This window comes from Typopeltis vanoorti, chromosome 14 (genome assembly GCF_054136105.1).
Source record: "Typopeltis vanoorti isolate ZY-2024b chromosome 14, IOZ_Tvanoo_1.0, whole genome shotgun sequence".
Taxonomy (NCBI): domain Eukaryota; kingdom Metazoa; phylum Arthropoda; class Arachnida; order Uropygi; family Thelyphonidae; genus Typopeltis; species Typopeltis vanoorti.
This window is the reverse complement of record NC_143562.1, coordinates 113,984,119-114,001,870: the sequence shown is the minus strand read 5'-3', so window position 1 is coordinate 114,001,870 and position 17,752 is coordinate 113,984,119. Positions and strand designations below refer to the sequence as shown.

The following is a 17,752-nucleotide window of genomic DNA, read 5'->3' as shown; positions in this document are numbered from 1 at the left end:
GAAACAAAGGCAGACATTCTTTTGATATTCCAGAGCATTTCGTTATCACAGATTCTGAGATTCTGAGAAATCTTTATTATGAACAACAGAATACCTATTGAGCTGCTCAAAGCCCTGGAAGAAGAGGCAGTTAAAATTTTAACAGCTCTATATCAGCAAATTTGGATCATCACTACATGGCCTAGGGAATGGAAAAAATCAGTTTATATATCTTTATTGAAGAAAGGCAATGCAAGAGAGTGCGAAAACTACAGAACTATAGCGCTAATTTCTCATGCAAGTAAAGTCTTACTTAAGATCATTCAGAAAAGACTGGAACCATTCATGAAGAGAGAATGCCAGATGAACAGGCAGGATTTCAAAAAGGCAAAGGAACAAGAGATCAGATCACCACTGTGAAATGGATAATAGAAAGAGCACAGGAATATCAAAAGAATGTCTACCTTTGTTTCCTTGACTACTGTGAGGCTTTGAGTGTAGATCACGTAAAACAAAGGCAGACATTCTTTTGATATTCCTGAGCATTTCATTATCATTCTGAGGAATCTTTATTACAAACAAGAAGCTACTGTCTGAAGAGATCTTGAAGAAACTGAGTATTTCACAATAGGTAAAGGGGAGCGACAAGGATGTATTTTATCTCTATACCTGTTTAACTTGTACAGCAAATACATTTTAAGAATGGCAGGGCTGGAGACTACTGATTTTAAAGGTAGCATCTCAATACCTTACATTAGTTCAGTCTCCAATAAATTGGCTAAAGTCCTTAAAAAATACAACATCAGGATATTTTTCACTACACTCCCTGAAGTCCGTTCTCTTATAAGACATCTGAAGCCTATTCATCACAACCTGAAATATCCAGATGTTTACAAGTTGTGGTGCGATTGTAATATTCCTTATTTTTTTTTAAATAACGAAACCTGTGGCGAGATCATAATTAAAAGAAACACACTTATTAACCACAGTGAAAATTATTTAATTGTAAATATTTCATCCTAAGTATCTTAGGATATCATGAGTACAGTAGTTTAAACAATAATAGGAATAACATACAGTTAGGGTGCATGATTACAATAGAATCTCATTAAACGTGCGTAACGTGCTACAGAAATATAAAAAAAAAAACCTAATAATTATTTTACATAATTTTGTATGACAATTTCCCATACTTTAGGAATAGTAAGAACGTCATTGCGGTTTAAATTTCGTCTGTGTAGTAGGGCTTCAGAACTTTCTTTATATAAACGTTCATGTTTATATAAAGATCTATGTAAAAGTTTAGACTTTTCCCAATGGATCCTATGGCTTGGATTTTCAATTCCGTGTTGAGAGAGGCCAGACGTTTGTGGTTTAAAAAGATGAATGTGGTCTTGATGTTCCGAGATGCGCTTCTGAACAGACCTACCTGTCTGTCCAAAGTAATACAATTTGCATGATCATGGAATCTCATAAACGCCAGGCAACATCAAAGGTGAGAGTTTGTCCTTAGGAGAAGGTAACAAGTTGTAAATTTGGTTGATAAGTTTGTAAGTAGTGGCAAAATTGCATTTCTTCATAATTTTAGAAAGACGTTCGGAGATGCCTTTGACGTAAGGTATGGGAATCCTATGGACGACTTCTTGTCTGGTTTGATGTGTGGGAAAGTGACAGATGATTTTTTGAGTTGTTTTTGGATTATATCCATTTAGGATGGCTGTATTTTTGAATACTTCTAATTCTTGGTTTAGAGATTCTTCTGAAGAGCAGAATTTGTGTGCTCTGGAAACTATTGATTAAATAATGCCAGATTTCTGAGATGGATGATGAGCAGAAGAATTGTGAATGTAGCGACCTGAGAAAGGTTCATTTAAAAGAGAACGTGCTCTGTGTCATAAGGTAGAAATAGTTCCGAGCTTTTGTGGTGGAAAATGATGAGATTGACAGTGCAGATATCTGTTGGTATGAGTGGGTTTTCTGTATATAGAAAATATATAGTATATAGTTTTCTCTTATCTTTAAACAAAATGGATATTCTGAAAAAACGATTAAGAAATTTCTTCTGGATCCTCCTAGGCAGTGTACTATAGAAACTACTGATTTTAAAGGTAGTATCTCAATACCTTACATTCGTTCAGTCTCCAATAAATTGGCTAAAGTCCTTAAAAAATACAACATCAGGACGTTTTTCATTACACTCCCTAAAGTCTGTTCTCTTATAAGCCATCCGAAGCCTATTCATCACAACCTGAAATATCCAGGTGTTTACAAGTTGTGTTGCGATTGTAATATTCCTTATTTTGGACAGACTAACAAATCTATTGAACTTCGTATACAGGAACATAAGACAGACATCTCCTATAAAAGATCACATGCATCTGCCCTATCCAGTCATGTTCTTTTCTCAAACAATCCTGATCATGATCTACAGAGTCACTCAGTTTGCTGGGTTAAATCCGAAAACATTTTTCGCTTAATCCTGAACATTTGAACAACAATTTGAGTTACAACATCCCTGACAGCCATGCTGTAGTTGTTCAATACTGGTGTTCACGAGAACTTGCAAGCTCGCATGCAACAAAGAATAGCGCTTTAGATAGAACAACTTGAAAAATACAACGTTTTTGTGTCAATTATGCATTGCATTTTTTGCCTGTAATTCTCAGTTTTTTGTAACTTCAATTTTTATTACTGTGTTCTACCTTTAGTGGATACCTGAAGAAATCTGTAAAAGGCTGAAACTAGTTGTTTCATTTTCATTAAAACTTCATAATTTATCTCGGTTTACGTCATTAAATATTTATTCTTTAAAAAAAAAAAAATATATATATATATATATATATATATATTGTAATTTTAATTTATTTTTTACATAGTCTGGAAACCCAGCTCCAGAGAACAACCATTCCATGGTTCAACCAACCTTCATCTAAAGAAACCACTCCTCACTCTCTTTCTCACAATTTCCTTTCAAAACTTCCAGGGATGGCCCCTTGTCATGATTCCTTCCCGCTGTTCAACCAAGCGAAAGATCTCCCCAGTGTCAACCCTGCAACCACCTCTCAACAGTTTAAAAGTCTCTATCATATCACCTCTCCTTCTTCTATCCACCAAACTTTGCAGTCCACACTCTCTCAGCTGATCCTCATAACTAACATTGTACAGTTCTGATAACCATCTTTGTTATCCACCTTTGTACCCTTTCCATAGTTAATTTATCCCCTTCAAATCCTGGGGACCAGATCTGAGAACAATGTTCCAAAGTCATGTTAAATAGTAAATGAAGATAAGACTCAGTAAGTATTGATGTCAAATTAATTTTCTGTTTTTCTTTTTTTATTTACTATTTTTTACTACTTTGACTATTAAATTTTTGTAATTTCATACAAGGGACCTCCCTAGCTCATTTAGTATAGATGAGCCCTTTGGTTAAAAAGATCTGCAAATCTATGATGTAAGTAACCGTTATTAGATCTTTTCAATCAAATGGTGAGTTAGCTAGTCTCATAAGGAGGTAGAAGGTTTTCTCCCAGAAATTGTTTTTTCTGTCACTCAAAACATATAAACTGGCCCTGTGACCACACATATCTACAGGTACCTGTCCTTAAGGGAAGCAGCTGCATTATTCACCATAGACTCCTAATCAGGGGATTACCTGTCCTAAGTGATGGATGGGTTGAAGAAATTCATAACAAATTACAATGTAAAATTTACTTTTATTCAGTTTTTGAGTAAATAAATAAATTTTTCTTTTATAAAATCATTTTCATTAATCATGGTAACAATCTCTTAAGTTAGGTGAATACTGTGGACCACATTGAACAGCCACATACTCATGCACTGAAAAGGTAGTTGCTTCAGGATGATAACGGTACATCAATAAATCTTCATCTACTCTGTGCAATTTTCCTCCAAATTGTAAGTGAGCAAAGAAAAATAGAAGATCTTCTGGAATTCCCTACAAAAAAACAGATATAACATTAGGCACATATATATATACATACACAAACCATAAGCAAGAACTGACATAACGGTAAATGTAAACAGACCAAAAACTTTGATTTACAGTAACTGTCAAGACACTTTCAGATTTCCTATCTGACCTTCAAGTTACTTAAATAAACCTGCATCAATTCTGACATACAAAATACTAATCATTCTAATATCTGCTGTTTGCAATTCTACTTATTATTATTATTATCTGAGACCTCCAGGGAGTCAAGAACTCATCGAGGGAGGCTGTAAATTACCCAACCCAGCTATCATACCTTCCCTTAAATTCATTTATACTAGATGCACTTACTACCCCTAAGGGAAAATTATTCCACTCACTCACTGCTCTCTGAGAGAAAAACCTACCTCTTACCCCTTTCTTGACTGAGAACAACCTTAATTTCCATGGGTGCCCTCGCGTTCTCTCACCGCCTTCCATATAATGAAAAATTTCATCATTTGAAATGCTATAACACCCATTCAAAAGTTTATAGACCTCTATCCTATCATCCCTCTTTTTCCTGTTAACCAGAGTCTGTAATCCACATACTTGCAATCTGTCCTCAGGGATTTAGATACATAATCTAAATCCCATAATCCGGATATAATCTTTGTAACTCTTCTTTGCACCCTTTCCACAGCTTCTTTATCCCCTTGGAACTCAGGCCAAATCTGCGCACAGTAATCGAAGTGTGGTCTTATCAAAACCTTATAAAGAGGCAAAATTACTTCCTTATCCTTACATGCCAAGGTTCGCTTCAGCATAGAAATTATCCTCTGAGTCGTATAATAAATTTAGTTTAATCCTTTATCCAAGTGTGAGCAAACAAAGTTTGCACCTGAAAGTATCTTCAGGACTGGGTTGAGGTGGTACAACACCAGGGCAACTCGTTGCAAAGGTGGAGCAAGCTACCAACTCTCCTATCTCAGTATCTCCTATAATGCAAAACACATCTCCTTGACAGATATGTCTAATGTTATGCATTAAGGGAGGGGGCCACTACCCAGACTAGTTTCGACCTTTATTGAGGTCTCTTCAGTGGGAGCCAGGCCCAAGTGGAGATATCACGCAGAAGCATTAGCAGGTCATCACTACCTATAGGAATTGCCAATTGGTGTGCCACCCTTTTTTTAATAATTTACTCTGGATTTAGAGAAAGATGTTGAAAGTTTATTTTTCACTTGGTTAGAGTATAATAAATTTAGTTTAATCCTTTATCCAAGTGTGAGCAAACAAAGTTTGCACCTGAAAGTATCTTCAGGACTGGGTTAAGGTGGTACAACACCAGGGCAACTCGTTGCAAAGGTGGAGTGCAAAACACATCTCCTTGACAGATATGTCTAATGTTATGCATTAAGGGAGGGGCCACTACCTGAAAGTATCTTCAGGACTGGGTTAAGGGTTCCTATAGGTAGAGATGACCTGCTAATGCTTCTACCTGATATCTCAACTTGGGCCTGGCTCCCACTGAAGAGACCTCAATAAAGGTTGAAACTAGTCTGGGTAGTGGCCCCTCCCTTAATGCATAACATTAGACATATCTGTCAAGGAGATGTGTTTTGCAGTATAGGAGATACTGAGATAGGAGTGTTGGTACTTGCTCCACCTTTGCAACGAGTTGCCCTGGTGTTGTACCACCTTAACCCAGTCCTGAAGATACTTTCAGGTGCAAACTTTGTTTGCTCACACTTGGATAAAGGATTAAACTAAATTTATTATACTCTAACCAAGTGAAAAATAAACTTTCAACATCTTTCTCTAAATCCAGAGTAAATTATTAAAAAAAGGGTGGCACACCAATTGGCAATTCCTATAGGTAGAGATGACCTGCTAATGCTTCTGCCTGATATCTCCACTTGTCTCCACTTGGGCCTGGCTCCCACTGAAGAGACCTCAATAAAGGTCAAAACTAGTCTGGGTAGTGGCCCCTCCCTTAATGCATAACATTAGACATATCTGTCAAGGAGATGTGTTTTGCATTATAGGAGATACTGAGATAGGAGTGTTGGTATCTTGCTCCACCTTTGCAACGAGTTGCCCTGGTGTTGTACCACCTTAACCCAGTCCTGAAGATACTTTCAGGTGCAAACTTTGTTTGCTCACACTTGGATAAAGGATTAAACTAAATTTATTATACTCTAACCAAGTGAAAAATAAACTTTCAACCTCTGAGTCGTATTTGCAACTTTTGCTATGTGATCTTTGAACTTTAAATTCTTATCCACCAATACACCAAGATCCCTTGCCTCTTCCGTTTCTTGTAGCATAACCCTGCTAATATAATATGCCACTGGATCTCTAATCAAGCCAAAGTGTATATACACTTACTAACATTAAACTGACAGCCATTTTCATTTGCCCAGATTTCCAGTCTATTCAAATCATTTTGTAATTGCTGAATATCAGTAGCAGCCTTGATTTTCCTGCCTATCTTCGCATCATCAGCAAACAATTGCAAATCTGATGACAGACCCTGCTTGAAGTCCTTAATGTATAGATTGAACAATAATTGCCCAAGGACTGAACCCTGAGGTACACCACTGGTTACCTTAAATCTGGCAGATTCACACCCACTGTATACCACTTTTTGATATCTGTCTGTTAACCATCCCCCGATCCAAGTCAATAGATTATGTTCCAATCCCATATTCTCCAGTTTACGCAACAGCCTATCGTGTGGTATCCTATCAAATGCCTTAGAAAAATCCAACATTATCATAGTGTATCCATTTCCTTTATCCAACTCGGCCGTAACACTGTTATAAAATATGAGCAAATTGCTAAAACATGACCTTCCTTTAGTAAACCCATGCTGTTCCCTGCAGAATATAGAATGATTGTCTATCCATTTCTGTATGCGAGTTCTTACTAACTTCTCTAAAATCTTCACTACCACACCAGAAATACTAATAGGTTGAAAGTTAGACACATCAGTTTTTGCACCACCTTTGTGCAATGGAACTATATTACATTCCTTCCATTCCTGAGCTGAGACTCAAGTTATACAAATGTGTGAAAGGCCTAGCCAATTCAGCTGAACATTCCTTTAACAAACAGGCAGATATTCCATCTGTCCCTATTGACAAATTCTTATCCAGGTTATGCAAAAGCTCTTCAACCTCATTTTCATGAGCCTCTTCATGAAACTCTTCATTCAATGTAGCAATAGCACTGTGCACCATACTACATACGCCTGGTTGATATATCTTAGCAAAGTGAGCACTCATTAACTGAACAATCTCCTTAGCATCTGACACTCACGTACCATCTGCATTCAATAAATTTATTCTTCCACATTCATTCTTCCTTTTGCTTGCGGCATAACGATAAAATTCTTTTGGATTGCCTTTAGCTTGCATGGCCAATTTCTTTTCATACTCTGTTTTAGCTTTTCTCACAATACTCATTACTTTTCTGGCCTGAGCTTTATATATTTCATAACTCCTCTCACTCTTATTCTCACGATATTCTTTCCACATCATCTTCTTTTTGTGGATCTCTATCTTAATAAGGCTGCACATCCATTTCACACCCAACCTATTTACTCTTTGAACACTAGGGATACATTCAGATACTGCCTCATCCAAGCACTTCAAGATTCCCATGCATTGCTGACATTTTTTCCATTCAGTAACTGATATCATGGAACCAAAGATAATATTCTTCTAAGTTGATCATAATTTCCAGCTTTGTAATTCAGAATATAGCCTGATTTAATTGGAGCTTTAGTACAAGTAGATACTTCCCAAGAAAGAACAGCATGATCACTGTCACCAATTGGTGATAAAATAGCTATATTCTTGACAGATTTATTATCTATGATATTATTATTTATTATTTATGGCAGACTTATTATCCAAACTTTTTTTTTTTGCCATGGTTTAATTCACAACACAAGGTACTAATTAATTGAATATTTTTTATTTACTTAATTGCTGGTTTTCTACCCAGCATCTTCAGAGCCAAAAAAACAGTTTATCACAGTATACAAAGAGCAACAATTATTTAAGAGTCGGAAACAGTTTAAAACTGTAATGGACAACATCAAGAACTAATGTCCTCATTTGCACCATCTATTGTTGGATCAACAATGAAGTAAATAAATATATATATAACCAACAACAGATGGTACCAGTCAGGACTTTAGTTCTTGATGTTGTCCGTTACAATTTTGAACTGTTTCCTGCTATTAACTAATTGTTGCTATTTGTGCACTGTGACAAACCATTTTGTGCTTTGAAGATGTTAGGTAGAAAACCAGCAAAATAGTGGCAACTAAGTAAATAAATAAATTTATTCATTTTCTTATCAGTACCTTGTGTTGAGAATTAAGCTGTGATAAAAAAAATTGAACATGAACTACCAACAATAAGCCTTTCTACTCATTTGAAGAAAAAGCAGTCATTCCAATGGTAAATATTTGCAATTTTCCTCAATTGAATATTAACAACTTAACACCCGTCTGGGTAGTGACCTCTCCTCATAATGTAAAACAGTAATACATCTCCTAGGAGCTGCGTTTTACATTATGAGAAAATATTAAGGATAGTGATGGATCTTGTTCCACCTTTGCTTCGAGTTGCCCTAGTGTTGTACCTCCCAGGTGATGACTTATGCTTGGACTCGCCGATAGTTCTTCAGCATGAAACTCTTAGATTTCGATCTCTGATTTTCGTATCCGGCTTTAAAATAATAAGGGATTTATTATCCCCTTAACTTAACTTAACACCTGGTAACTCCAATGTAATTGTTAATAGGTCATTTGTTGGAATAACCAGGTGTTAAGTTGTTAATATTCGACTGAGGAAAATTACAAATATTTACCATTGGAACACATTATTTACATAATATCCAAACCTCTTGATTCCAGAGGTTCGGATATCATTTAATGCACCATAGCTAACTGGTGCAGTAACAACTGACTTTTAGTAGGTAAAGAAAAGATTTACATTAACTATTAGGAAAGTGAAATTATTATTTAAAAAAAAATTAGAATATGTACATAAAGTCCATTTATTTAAATAAGATGCAGAGTTCAAAATATGCCAAGATTGTAATCTGAAATATGTCATGTAAGTAAACATGGGTCTAGAATCAAATGACTTGCAAAACTAATTTCTAAAATCCTGAGTATAAAAAAATTAGAAATTTATATAAAAATGTTAATGGCCATTTCAGAACATCCATGTAATACAGAAGCATACACTAGTAGCACAAAATGTTTCAATTTGAAGATATTTTTTTCCTGCTGATTTTTAGCAGCAGATTTACTGTGAAAAGTGTTACACATATGCCTCAAAAAATGTGAAAGGTTTATGGGCTGTTACATGAAATTATTATTATTACCACCCCAAGACCTCATGGAGTCAAAGACTTATCTGGGAGGTCCTTTTATCATACACACAGCTCATCATACTGTGTTTTAAACACATTTAAACTCTTTGCAGACACCATATTCTCAGGCAAGGTATTCCAATCATTCACAACTCTGCATGAAAAAAACCTGCCTCTCACTCCCCTACTCACACCCTCTTTATACAGTTTCCAGGGATGAAGTCTGGTTCTCCCCCGATCTCCCACTATTTTCTGTAGAACTTCTCCAGCACTGATCCTATAACAACCCCTTACCAACTTGTAGGTCTCTATCATATCTCCCTTCTTCCTTTTGTCCTCCAGACCCAGCAAATTGCATGTTCTCAATCTTTCCTCATAATCGACATTCCAGAGGTCAGAAACTACATTAGTCAGTCTCCTTTGGACCCTTTCCAACATCTCTTCATCCCTCTGTAAACCCGGTGACCAAATCTAGGCACAATAGTCCATTTGTGGCCTAATCAAAGCCTCATACAACGGAACAAGAATCTCCCTACTTCTACACGTCAGTGTGCTCTGCATCATTCCCAGAAGCCTTTGTGTTGTCTTCACAATTTTGGCGATGTGTCCCCTAAATTTCAGATCCTTATCCACTATCACCCCCAGATCTCTCATTTCCTCAACCTCCAACAATATATTCTCACCAAGCATAAATTCTGCATCCCATCTTTGTTTTCCAAATTTTAAAACCTTACATTTTGCAACATTGAACTCACATCCCCATTTCCATGCCCAATCACTCAGTTTATTCAAGTCTTCCTGCAAGGTCACAACATCCTCACTACCCCTCATGGTTCATTCCAACTTTGCATCATCTGCAAACAACTGAATATCTCCATCCAAATCTTCACCTATATCATTAACATACAAGTTAAACAGTAATGGCCCTAAAACAAATCCCTGAGGCACTCCGCTAGTGACTTTCCTTTTCCTTGACATCGCTCCCACATACACAACTTGTTGATACCTATCAGAGAGCCAATCTCCAATCAAATGCACCAATCTAATATCCAACCCCATCCGCTCCCGTTTGACTATCAATTTATCATGAGATACTTTATCAAAAGCCTTTGCAAAATCCAAGTATATCACTGTGTATCCTTCTCCTCTGTCCAAGGAAGCAGTCACTTTATTGTAATAAGTAAGTAGATTACTAAACCATGACCTCCCTTTAGCAAATCCATGCTGTCCATCAAAGATAATACCATTGTTATCAACCCAACTCTGGATCCTAGTTCTCACAAGCTTCTCCAACAACTTAACTACAACACCTGACACACAGATATGCCTATAGTTTGATGCTCGAGTTCAATCACCTGCTTTATGAAGTGGCACAATCTTGCCCTCCTTCCACTCCTTAGGAACTTGACCAAGTGCAAGACTCGTATTTAAAAAAATGTCAAGACAGGTGTCAACTCCCTGGCACATGCCTTCAGAATACGCGGTGATATATTATCAAGTCCCACAGCCTTATTTACATCTAGTTTACTCAACTCCTCAAATACCTCTTGCTCACTTACAGTCAGTCACTCCTTCCCATCATCAACTGCTCTCAATCTCTCTATGAAGTCACATTCACAAAATTGAAAGATCTTTATGAACTGCTCATTAAGTATCTCCACCACACATTCTGCATTAGCTGTCTTTATACCATTTTCTCCAATCAATGTCATCCTTCCATAATCATTCTTTCTTTTGCTGGCTACATATCGAAAGAACTCCTTAGGATTCTTTTTGGCTTCATTAGCCAACTGCTGTTCATACCTCTCTTTAGCTACCCTCACTAACCAAGTCACCCTCCTTGCTTGGTCTTTGTAGACCTCATGGAATTGGTTATTTCCACTTCTCTTATGCCTTCATGATGCCCTTTTTATCTATTGCATGCTTGATCTCTTTATTCATCCATCTCACACCCACCTTATTTAACTTTCTCACCCTTGGAATACATTTAGACATTGCATCTACTGAACAGTTTTTGAAAATCCCTCAAGCTGCATTGATCTCTTTTCCAGCTAACTCCTCAGATTAACAATGCCCTTTTTCTCTGTATTGCATGCTTAATCTCTTTATTCATCCATCTCACGCCCACCTTATTTAACCTTCTCACCCTTGGAATACATTTAGACATTGCATCTACTAAACAGTTTTTGAAAATCTCCCAAGCTGCATTGATCTCTTTTCCAGCTAACTCCTCATTCCACGCTACACCCGCAAGCTATCTCCTGAGCTCTTCATAATCACCCCCCTTGTAGTTCAACATATACCCTTTTCTCACAGAGGTCCTCGCACTGCTGGCAACCACCCAGGTAATCACCTCATGGTCACTCTCACCAATCGGTGGATGAAGTAAAGAAAATGAGTTTCTTGAGTTTTTGAGGGATAACTACCTCAGACAGTATGTAACAGAGGGCACACGAGGATTAAGGGTCTTGGATTTGGTCATCTCATCAGAGGATGTAATTATATTTGACACCTCGTTTATAATTTATAAACAGAGGATGTAATTATAAATGAGGTGTCAAATATAATTACATCCTCTGATGAGATGACCAAATCCAAGACCCTTAATCCTCGTGTGCCCTCTGTTACATACTGTCTGAGGTAGTTATCCCTCAAAAACTCAAGAAACTCATTTTCTTTACTTCCAATTGCTATCTCATCATTCCAATCTATATTGCCATAATTAAAATCACCTTTTTCTTATTTACTTGGCTAATTTGATTGTGCATTTCATTATCACCACCATCCACATTACCTGGTCTATAACGACATCCCACCAAGTATTTAATTCCATTCACCTCTATCTCACACCATACTGCCTCAAAATCACTGGCACTATTTCCCTCTTGTATCTCTACTTTATATGGACAATAACTCTTTCTCTATCATCAATAGCACTCCCCTCCCTTTTTAGCCCTTCTGTCCTCATGAAACACATCATACCCTTCCATCTCTATTCCTGTCAGGATGTCATCCTCTTCTAACCAGGTCTCACTTATTCCGACAATCTTTGGGTGAACAGACACAATTAGTGCAACCATTTCATCTGCCTTGTTTCTTATACTTCTAGCATTTGTATACAAACACAACAGCTCATTTCTGGATCTACAGAAATGAAAAGAAGTAAAATATTAGAATGCACGTGAAGCATAATGACAGACCAAAGCATTCCAGAACTGAGAATAGCAACAAAAATAATCAGAAAATGAATGGGATGCTAGTAGGACATTAATGGAAACAAATTAAAAGGACTTATACAAGACTTGCAAAAATGAAGAATCAAATGAAACGTATGGTAGACGAAACTGAACATCTAAAGAAGCAACTGACTGATGTGAATGAGATGAAAGAAGTTAAGAAGAAGCAAATATTGAAGGACGACAGGAAAATATGTGCAAATTCAATCATTAAAGTTTTAACGATTAAGAGGATTCATAAGAAATATTTTTCAGGTCAGACATAGACAAATATCTGATGCTTTGCATGGAAGGAAGGAAGGAATAGGCATCGGAATGAATGGTAGTTGTGAATGCAAATAACTTGGAGTCAGAAAAGGAATGCAAAAAGGGATTTTACGAAGTTATTGAAATAAAGGATAACAGTGTTTGAAAGAAAGTCGTTAGCATGTGCCCACATATAACAGTGTCCAGTTGCTCTCAGTGAGGGGATTAATCACGAAATCTAGAAGATTAAGGCACTTTGGAGGCAGCTCGAGATGAATAATGATAATAATCAGTTGAATGAACAGTATAAAGGGCAGGCCAGAAGAGTGACTCAGTTGGTAAGGACAACAAAAGTGAAGTATAAGCAGAAATTAGCAAATCAGGCCAAGAAAAAAAAAAACCTCGAGTTTTTTTGATGTGGCAATCAAACAGAAGAATCATTATAAGGAGGATGTTGTTAATGGATGAAAGTGGTGGAAGATTGGTGACTGCTGCAGAGGACATGGTCGAGGTATTCAATGAGCAGTTCATCAAGGTGGTTCATCTTCACTGTTAAATCAGAAGCTCATGTGTAGAGATTGAAATGAGAGAAGATTTAATGGTGAGTGAACAAGAAGTATATGAGGAGTTAAAAAAAAAACTAGATGTCAATAAGACAATAGGATTTGATTATATATCACCATGTGTCTTAAGGGAATGTTTCAAGGAGGTAGCATCAGCCCACCTGTTTAACAAGACTCCTGCAACAGTACAAATCGCAAAAGAGTGATAAGAAGACAAAATTGTTCCACTTCACAAAGGTGGTGATAAGACCAAGGCAACAAATTATAGGCCAATTAAGGTATTAGAGAGAGAGCATAGCATACAAAAATGGGTTGATAATAATGGTATTCTTTGTGCTTGTCAGCTTGGGTTTTTGTTAAAAGGTCATGTTTTACAAACTTGTTTATGTACTACATCAAGGTGATGAATGTACCGGACAAGGGAGATGAATCGAAGTAGTATACTTAGATTTTGCAAAGGCTTTTGATAGATTGCCACACACCACAAGTTGATGTGAAGCAGATGGGACTGTATGATAGACTAGCGAGTTAGATAGATGAATGGCTATATCAGCAGCTAGTTGTGTATGGTGGGCACTATTTCAAAAGAGAAAAGTCACTAGTAGGCTGTAGGGGTCAGTTTTAGGACCCTTGTTATTTAAATTGTAAATTAATGATATTGGAATGGACTTAACTGGTGATATGCAACTGTTTGCAGATGATGCAAAACAGGGGGGGACTTAAATAAATTGTATGAGTGGGTAAAAGTTTGTAGCTGTCAATTCAATGTTGCAAAGTATACACTTGGCAGGGAAATTTTGGAGGAAGTTGAGGAGATAATAAGAGACTTTTTAGTAGTAAAGGACAAGGATCTGAAGTTCAGAGATCACATTGCACATGTTGTGAAGGCATCACATTAGATTATGGTAATGATACAGAGGACTTAAAATGTAGAAATAAAGAGGTTCTGGTTCTGTATATGGCCTTGATCTGATTTCATATGATTTATTGCACATAGATTTGGTCACCTGGTTTTCATGGCAATGAGGATATGGTGGAAAGTGTCCAGAGAAGACCGACTTCATTTTACACAAATTATGGACTCTACAACTGTGTTATAAATAATCATTTTAATTTCCTGACATTTCAACCTTCATATTAAGGTCATCATCTAGAGTATACACATATATATATACAGAAACAAGCTAAATTACATTTCACACAGTATCTCACAGTTCTTATCAACCACCCTAATCTTAACAATAATGGTCTAAAAATCCCAAGAATATGGAAGGCGCATATTCTACCCACTTAACCTTTCTCCCTGAGAGTTAATTATAAATAGGACCATAGGTAATCCAAGATCTTAAATCTAATATAACAACTATCATGTTAAATCAGGACACCATTTTTACTGTAACAAAACTATCTATATAAAAAAATGTTTCTCTGATGTTGTCTTAAATAGAATATAACTTTGATGTAGTTATTTTTTTTTTCATTTCATTTATTTATTGTAATTTTATTTTCACTAAAGGTCAGGCCAGTAGAATAACCATTGATCAAACCATTGTCTCTTCAGCATACTGTGTGAAATGCAATTTAGCTTATCTCTGTATATATATATATATGCGTGTGTATACTCCAGATGATGACCTTATTATGAAAGTCGAAACGTCAGAAATTAAAATAATTATTTATAACACGGTTGTAGAGTTCATAATTTGTGTAAAATGAATGATGATCACTGTGTAACACTGAAGGAAAAAGAAGACTGACTAAGGGATGTAACTGGTCATTGGGATGTGAAGACAGATTGAGAGAGTGCAGTTAGCAAAACCTTGTGAATAGGAGGAAGAGAGGGGATATGATTGAGACATTTAAGTTGGTAAAGGTTAACGTGGAAGAAATTTTTTGGAGAATGGGAGAAAGGTGTTGAACAAGGAGGCATACCTGGATGCTTATAAGGGGGGGGGGAGTATTAGCAGGGCTATAAGGAGCAGTTTCTTTGCATAGAGAGCAATTGGTGAGTGGAATGCAATGCCTGACACTGTGGTGAATGCAGATACATTGAATGAGTTTAAAGCACAGTTTGATAGGCTTTGTGTGTAAAAGTGTTTGCCTCCCATGACGAGTCTTGACTCCATGGAGGTCTGGTACTAATAATAATGTAATAACAGTTGAGTTCAGAAGGATAAGAGAGATATCAAATGGTAAGATGGTTGAGTTGTGTCAGACAAAGGGTGTGCACAATTTGTAGACAGATGGAGTGAATCTGAGAAGTTTGAAGGTTTAATGTTGATGAGAATGATATGAATGAAGATAAGGCCTAGGAATAAAGAACAGAGGAAGAAGAGGTGTATTATATCATCTAGAGCAGCGACCAATTTGTGTGTGCCCGCCGCTGTTGAACCATGTGCTGTATAGTTTGAAATAATCATGCAACAATTCATGGCATACTATATGATGCATGCGTTAATGACACATGACGAGTATTAAACGCATACAATGTAAAGTAGACGCTCATTCGAAGTTGTTCATTCCAGTTTAAGAACTGGAATATCATCATATTCTCCTAATTATGAAGCACTAGCCAATGAAATGCAATGCCAAATATCACACTAACTTACATATATATATTTAAATTTTTATATAATGTAAACTTTTAAGTAATAAAACATTTGATTATAATGTAAACTTTGTATGTATTCATTTAACAAACGAATTTAAAAAATTTGCTTGAAAAAGTAGATGGTGCCCGTCGCCCTACCAGTATTTTAGAATGTGCTCTAGGAAACAAAAAGGTTGGGAACCTCTGATCTAGAGAAAGGAGGTATGATGTTGGCCTCAAACAAATTAAGTCTGTTAGTTTGTATGCTAATGTAAGGGGTATCAGCATTAAGATAGAAGTGGAAAATATTGTGCATGCACAAATTTTGAAGCTCTTTGGCATCAGGTGGAAAATAAAAGAATACTATATCTAATCGGATATCATCATATGCCAAAAAATGTTTACAGCAATGACTGTGAAATATATAGAGAAATCAGGTGAGTAAATTATTTTCATTACTTCCATGGAGTCACAACACTCATCATGGAAAGTCAACACCAGTTAATATATAGTCTATCATACCACTCCTTAAACTAATCTACTGTTTGCATTTTCCCCAACAGCTCAGGCAATGCATTCCATGCTCCTACCACTCTCCATGCAAAAAACTTGCTTCATGCTATTTTACTAACCACCTTCTTTTGCAAATTACAGGGATAGTCCCTTGTCCTTGCTCATTTCCCTCATTTTAAGAACTGAAAAATCTCCTTAGTGTTAATACGATAATAACCCTTCACCAACTAAAATGTCTTGATCATATTCCCCCTCCTTTAACTTCTATCTACCAAACTCTGCAGTCTACATGTCATCAGTCTATTCTCATAATCAACATTGAATAGTAGTGATCACATTTTTGTTATTCATTTCTGGATCCTTTCCAAGGTTACTTCATTCCCTTCAAATCCTGGTGACCAGATCTGAGCACAAAAATCCAGATGTGTTCTGATCAAAGTTTTACACAATGCGACCATCATAATTTTATCTCTTGTGGTCAGTGTCCTTCTCAACACTGCATAGACTTCATAACCTTGGCAATATGTTCTCGGAACTTCAAATCTCTATCCATATTTCTATATTGACACAGAAGTGTCAATCTTTATGCTTTCCAATTTCTCCAAAATCTTAACAGCTACAGAAGAAATACAAACAGGCCTATATTTTGATATCTCCATTCTACCACTACCCATATGCAATGGGTAGTGGTAAAATGGAAATCTTACTCTCCTTACACTCTCCAGAAACCTGTCCTACTGCAAGACTTTCATTAAACAATCAAGATAACTGCACCATTAGTTCCATAGCACATTCCCTTAAAACATGAAGTGAAATTCCATCTAGGGCCTCTACCTTATTAACATTTACCATACTAAGTATTTGGAATATATTCTCTTCATTCACTTCTAAGAGTTCACCATTCATTATCCTTCTAGGAATAAAGCCTGCTGAACTAGAATTGAACACACTAATGAAATGGTCATTAAATTGCTCAACTATGTTATCTGCCATGGTGACCCAATTCCCATATCCATCCAGTAAGGTAATCTGTCCAGTATAATTTTCTTTCCTACTCATGCCACAGCAAACAAACTCCTTGGGATTCTCTTTGGACAAAAGTATCAATCTCTTGTCATATAATCTTTCTCTCCTTACGGTGCTAGTCACTTTCGTAGCCAGTGTTATTTTCCTCATGCATATGTTCTCCACTTCCCTCTTCATAGGTCTACCATAATCTCTTTTTACATCTGCAATTCCTCTGTTATTTCTCGTCATATATTTGACTACAAATGGTTTTATCTTCTTCACTCGAGGT

The 17,752-nt window shown here is 36.5% G+C and overlaps 1 protein-coding gene across 8 annotated transcripts in view; it reads right to left on the bottom strand.

Annotated features, from left to right (window-relative positions):
• The window catches only part of LOC150099845 (queuosine-tRNA galactosyltransferase-like), a 529,602-nt gene that overhangs the window by 130,986 nt on the left and 380,864 nt on the right, over positions 1-17,752 (bottom strand). For all 8 annotated transcript variants that reach the window (XM_090403530.1, XM_090403531.1, XM_090403535.1 and 5 more), the window contains one exon: positions 3,813-3,937. In XM_090403530.1, coding sequence (XP_090259656.1) covers positions 3,813-3,937 — 125 coding nt within the window. The remainder of the gene's footprint in view (positions 1-3,812; positions 3,938-17,752) is intronic.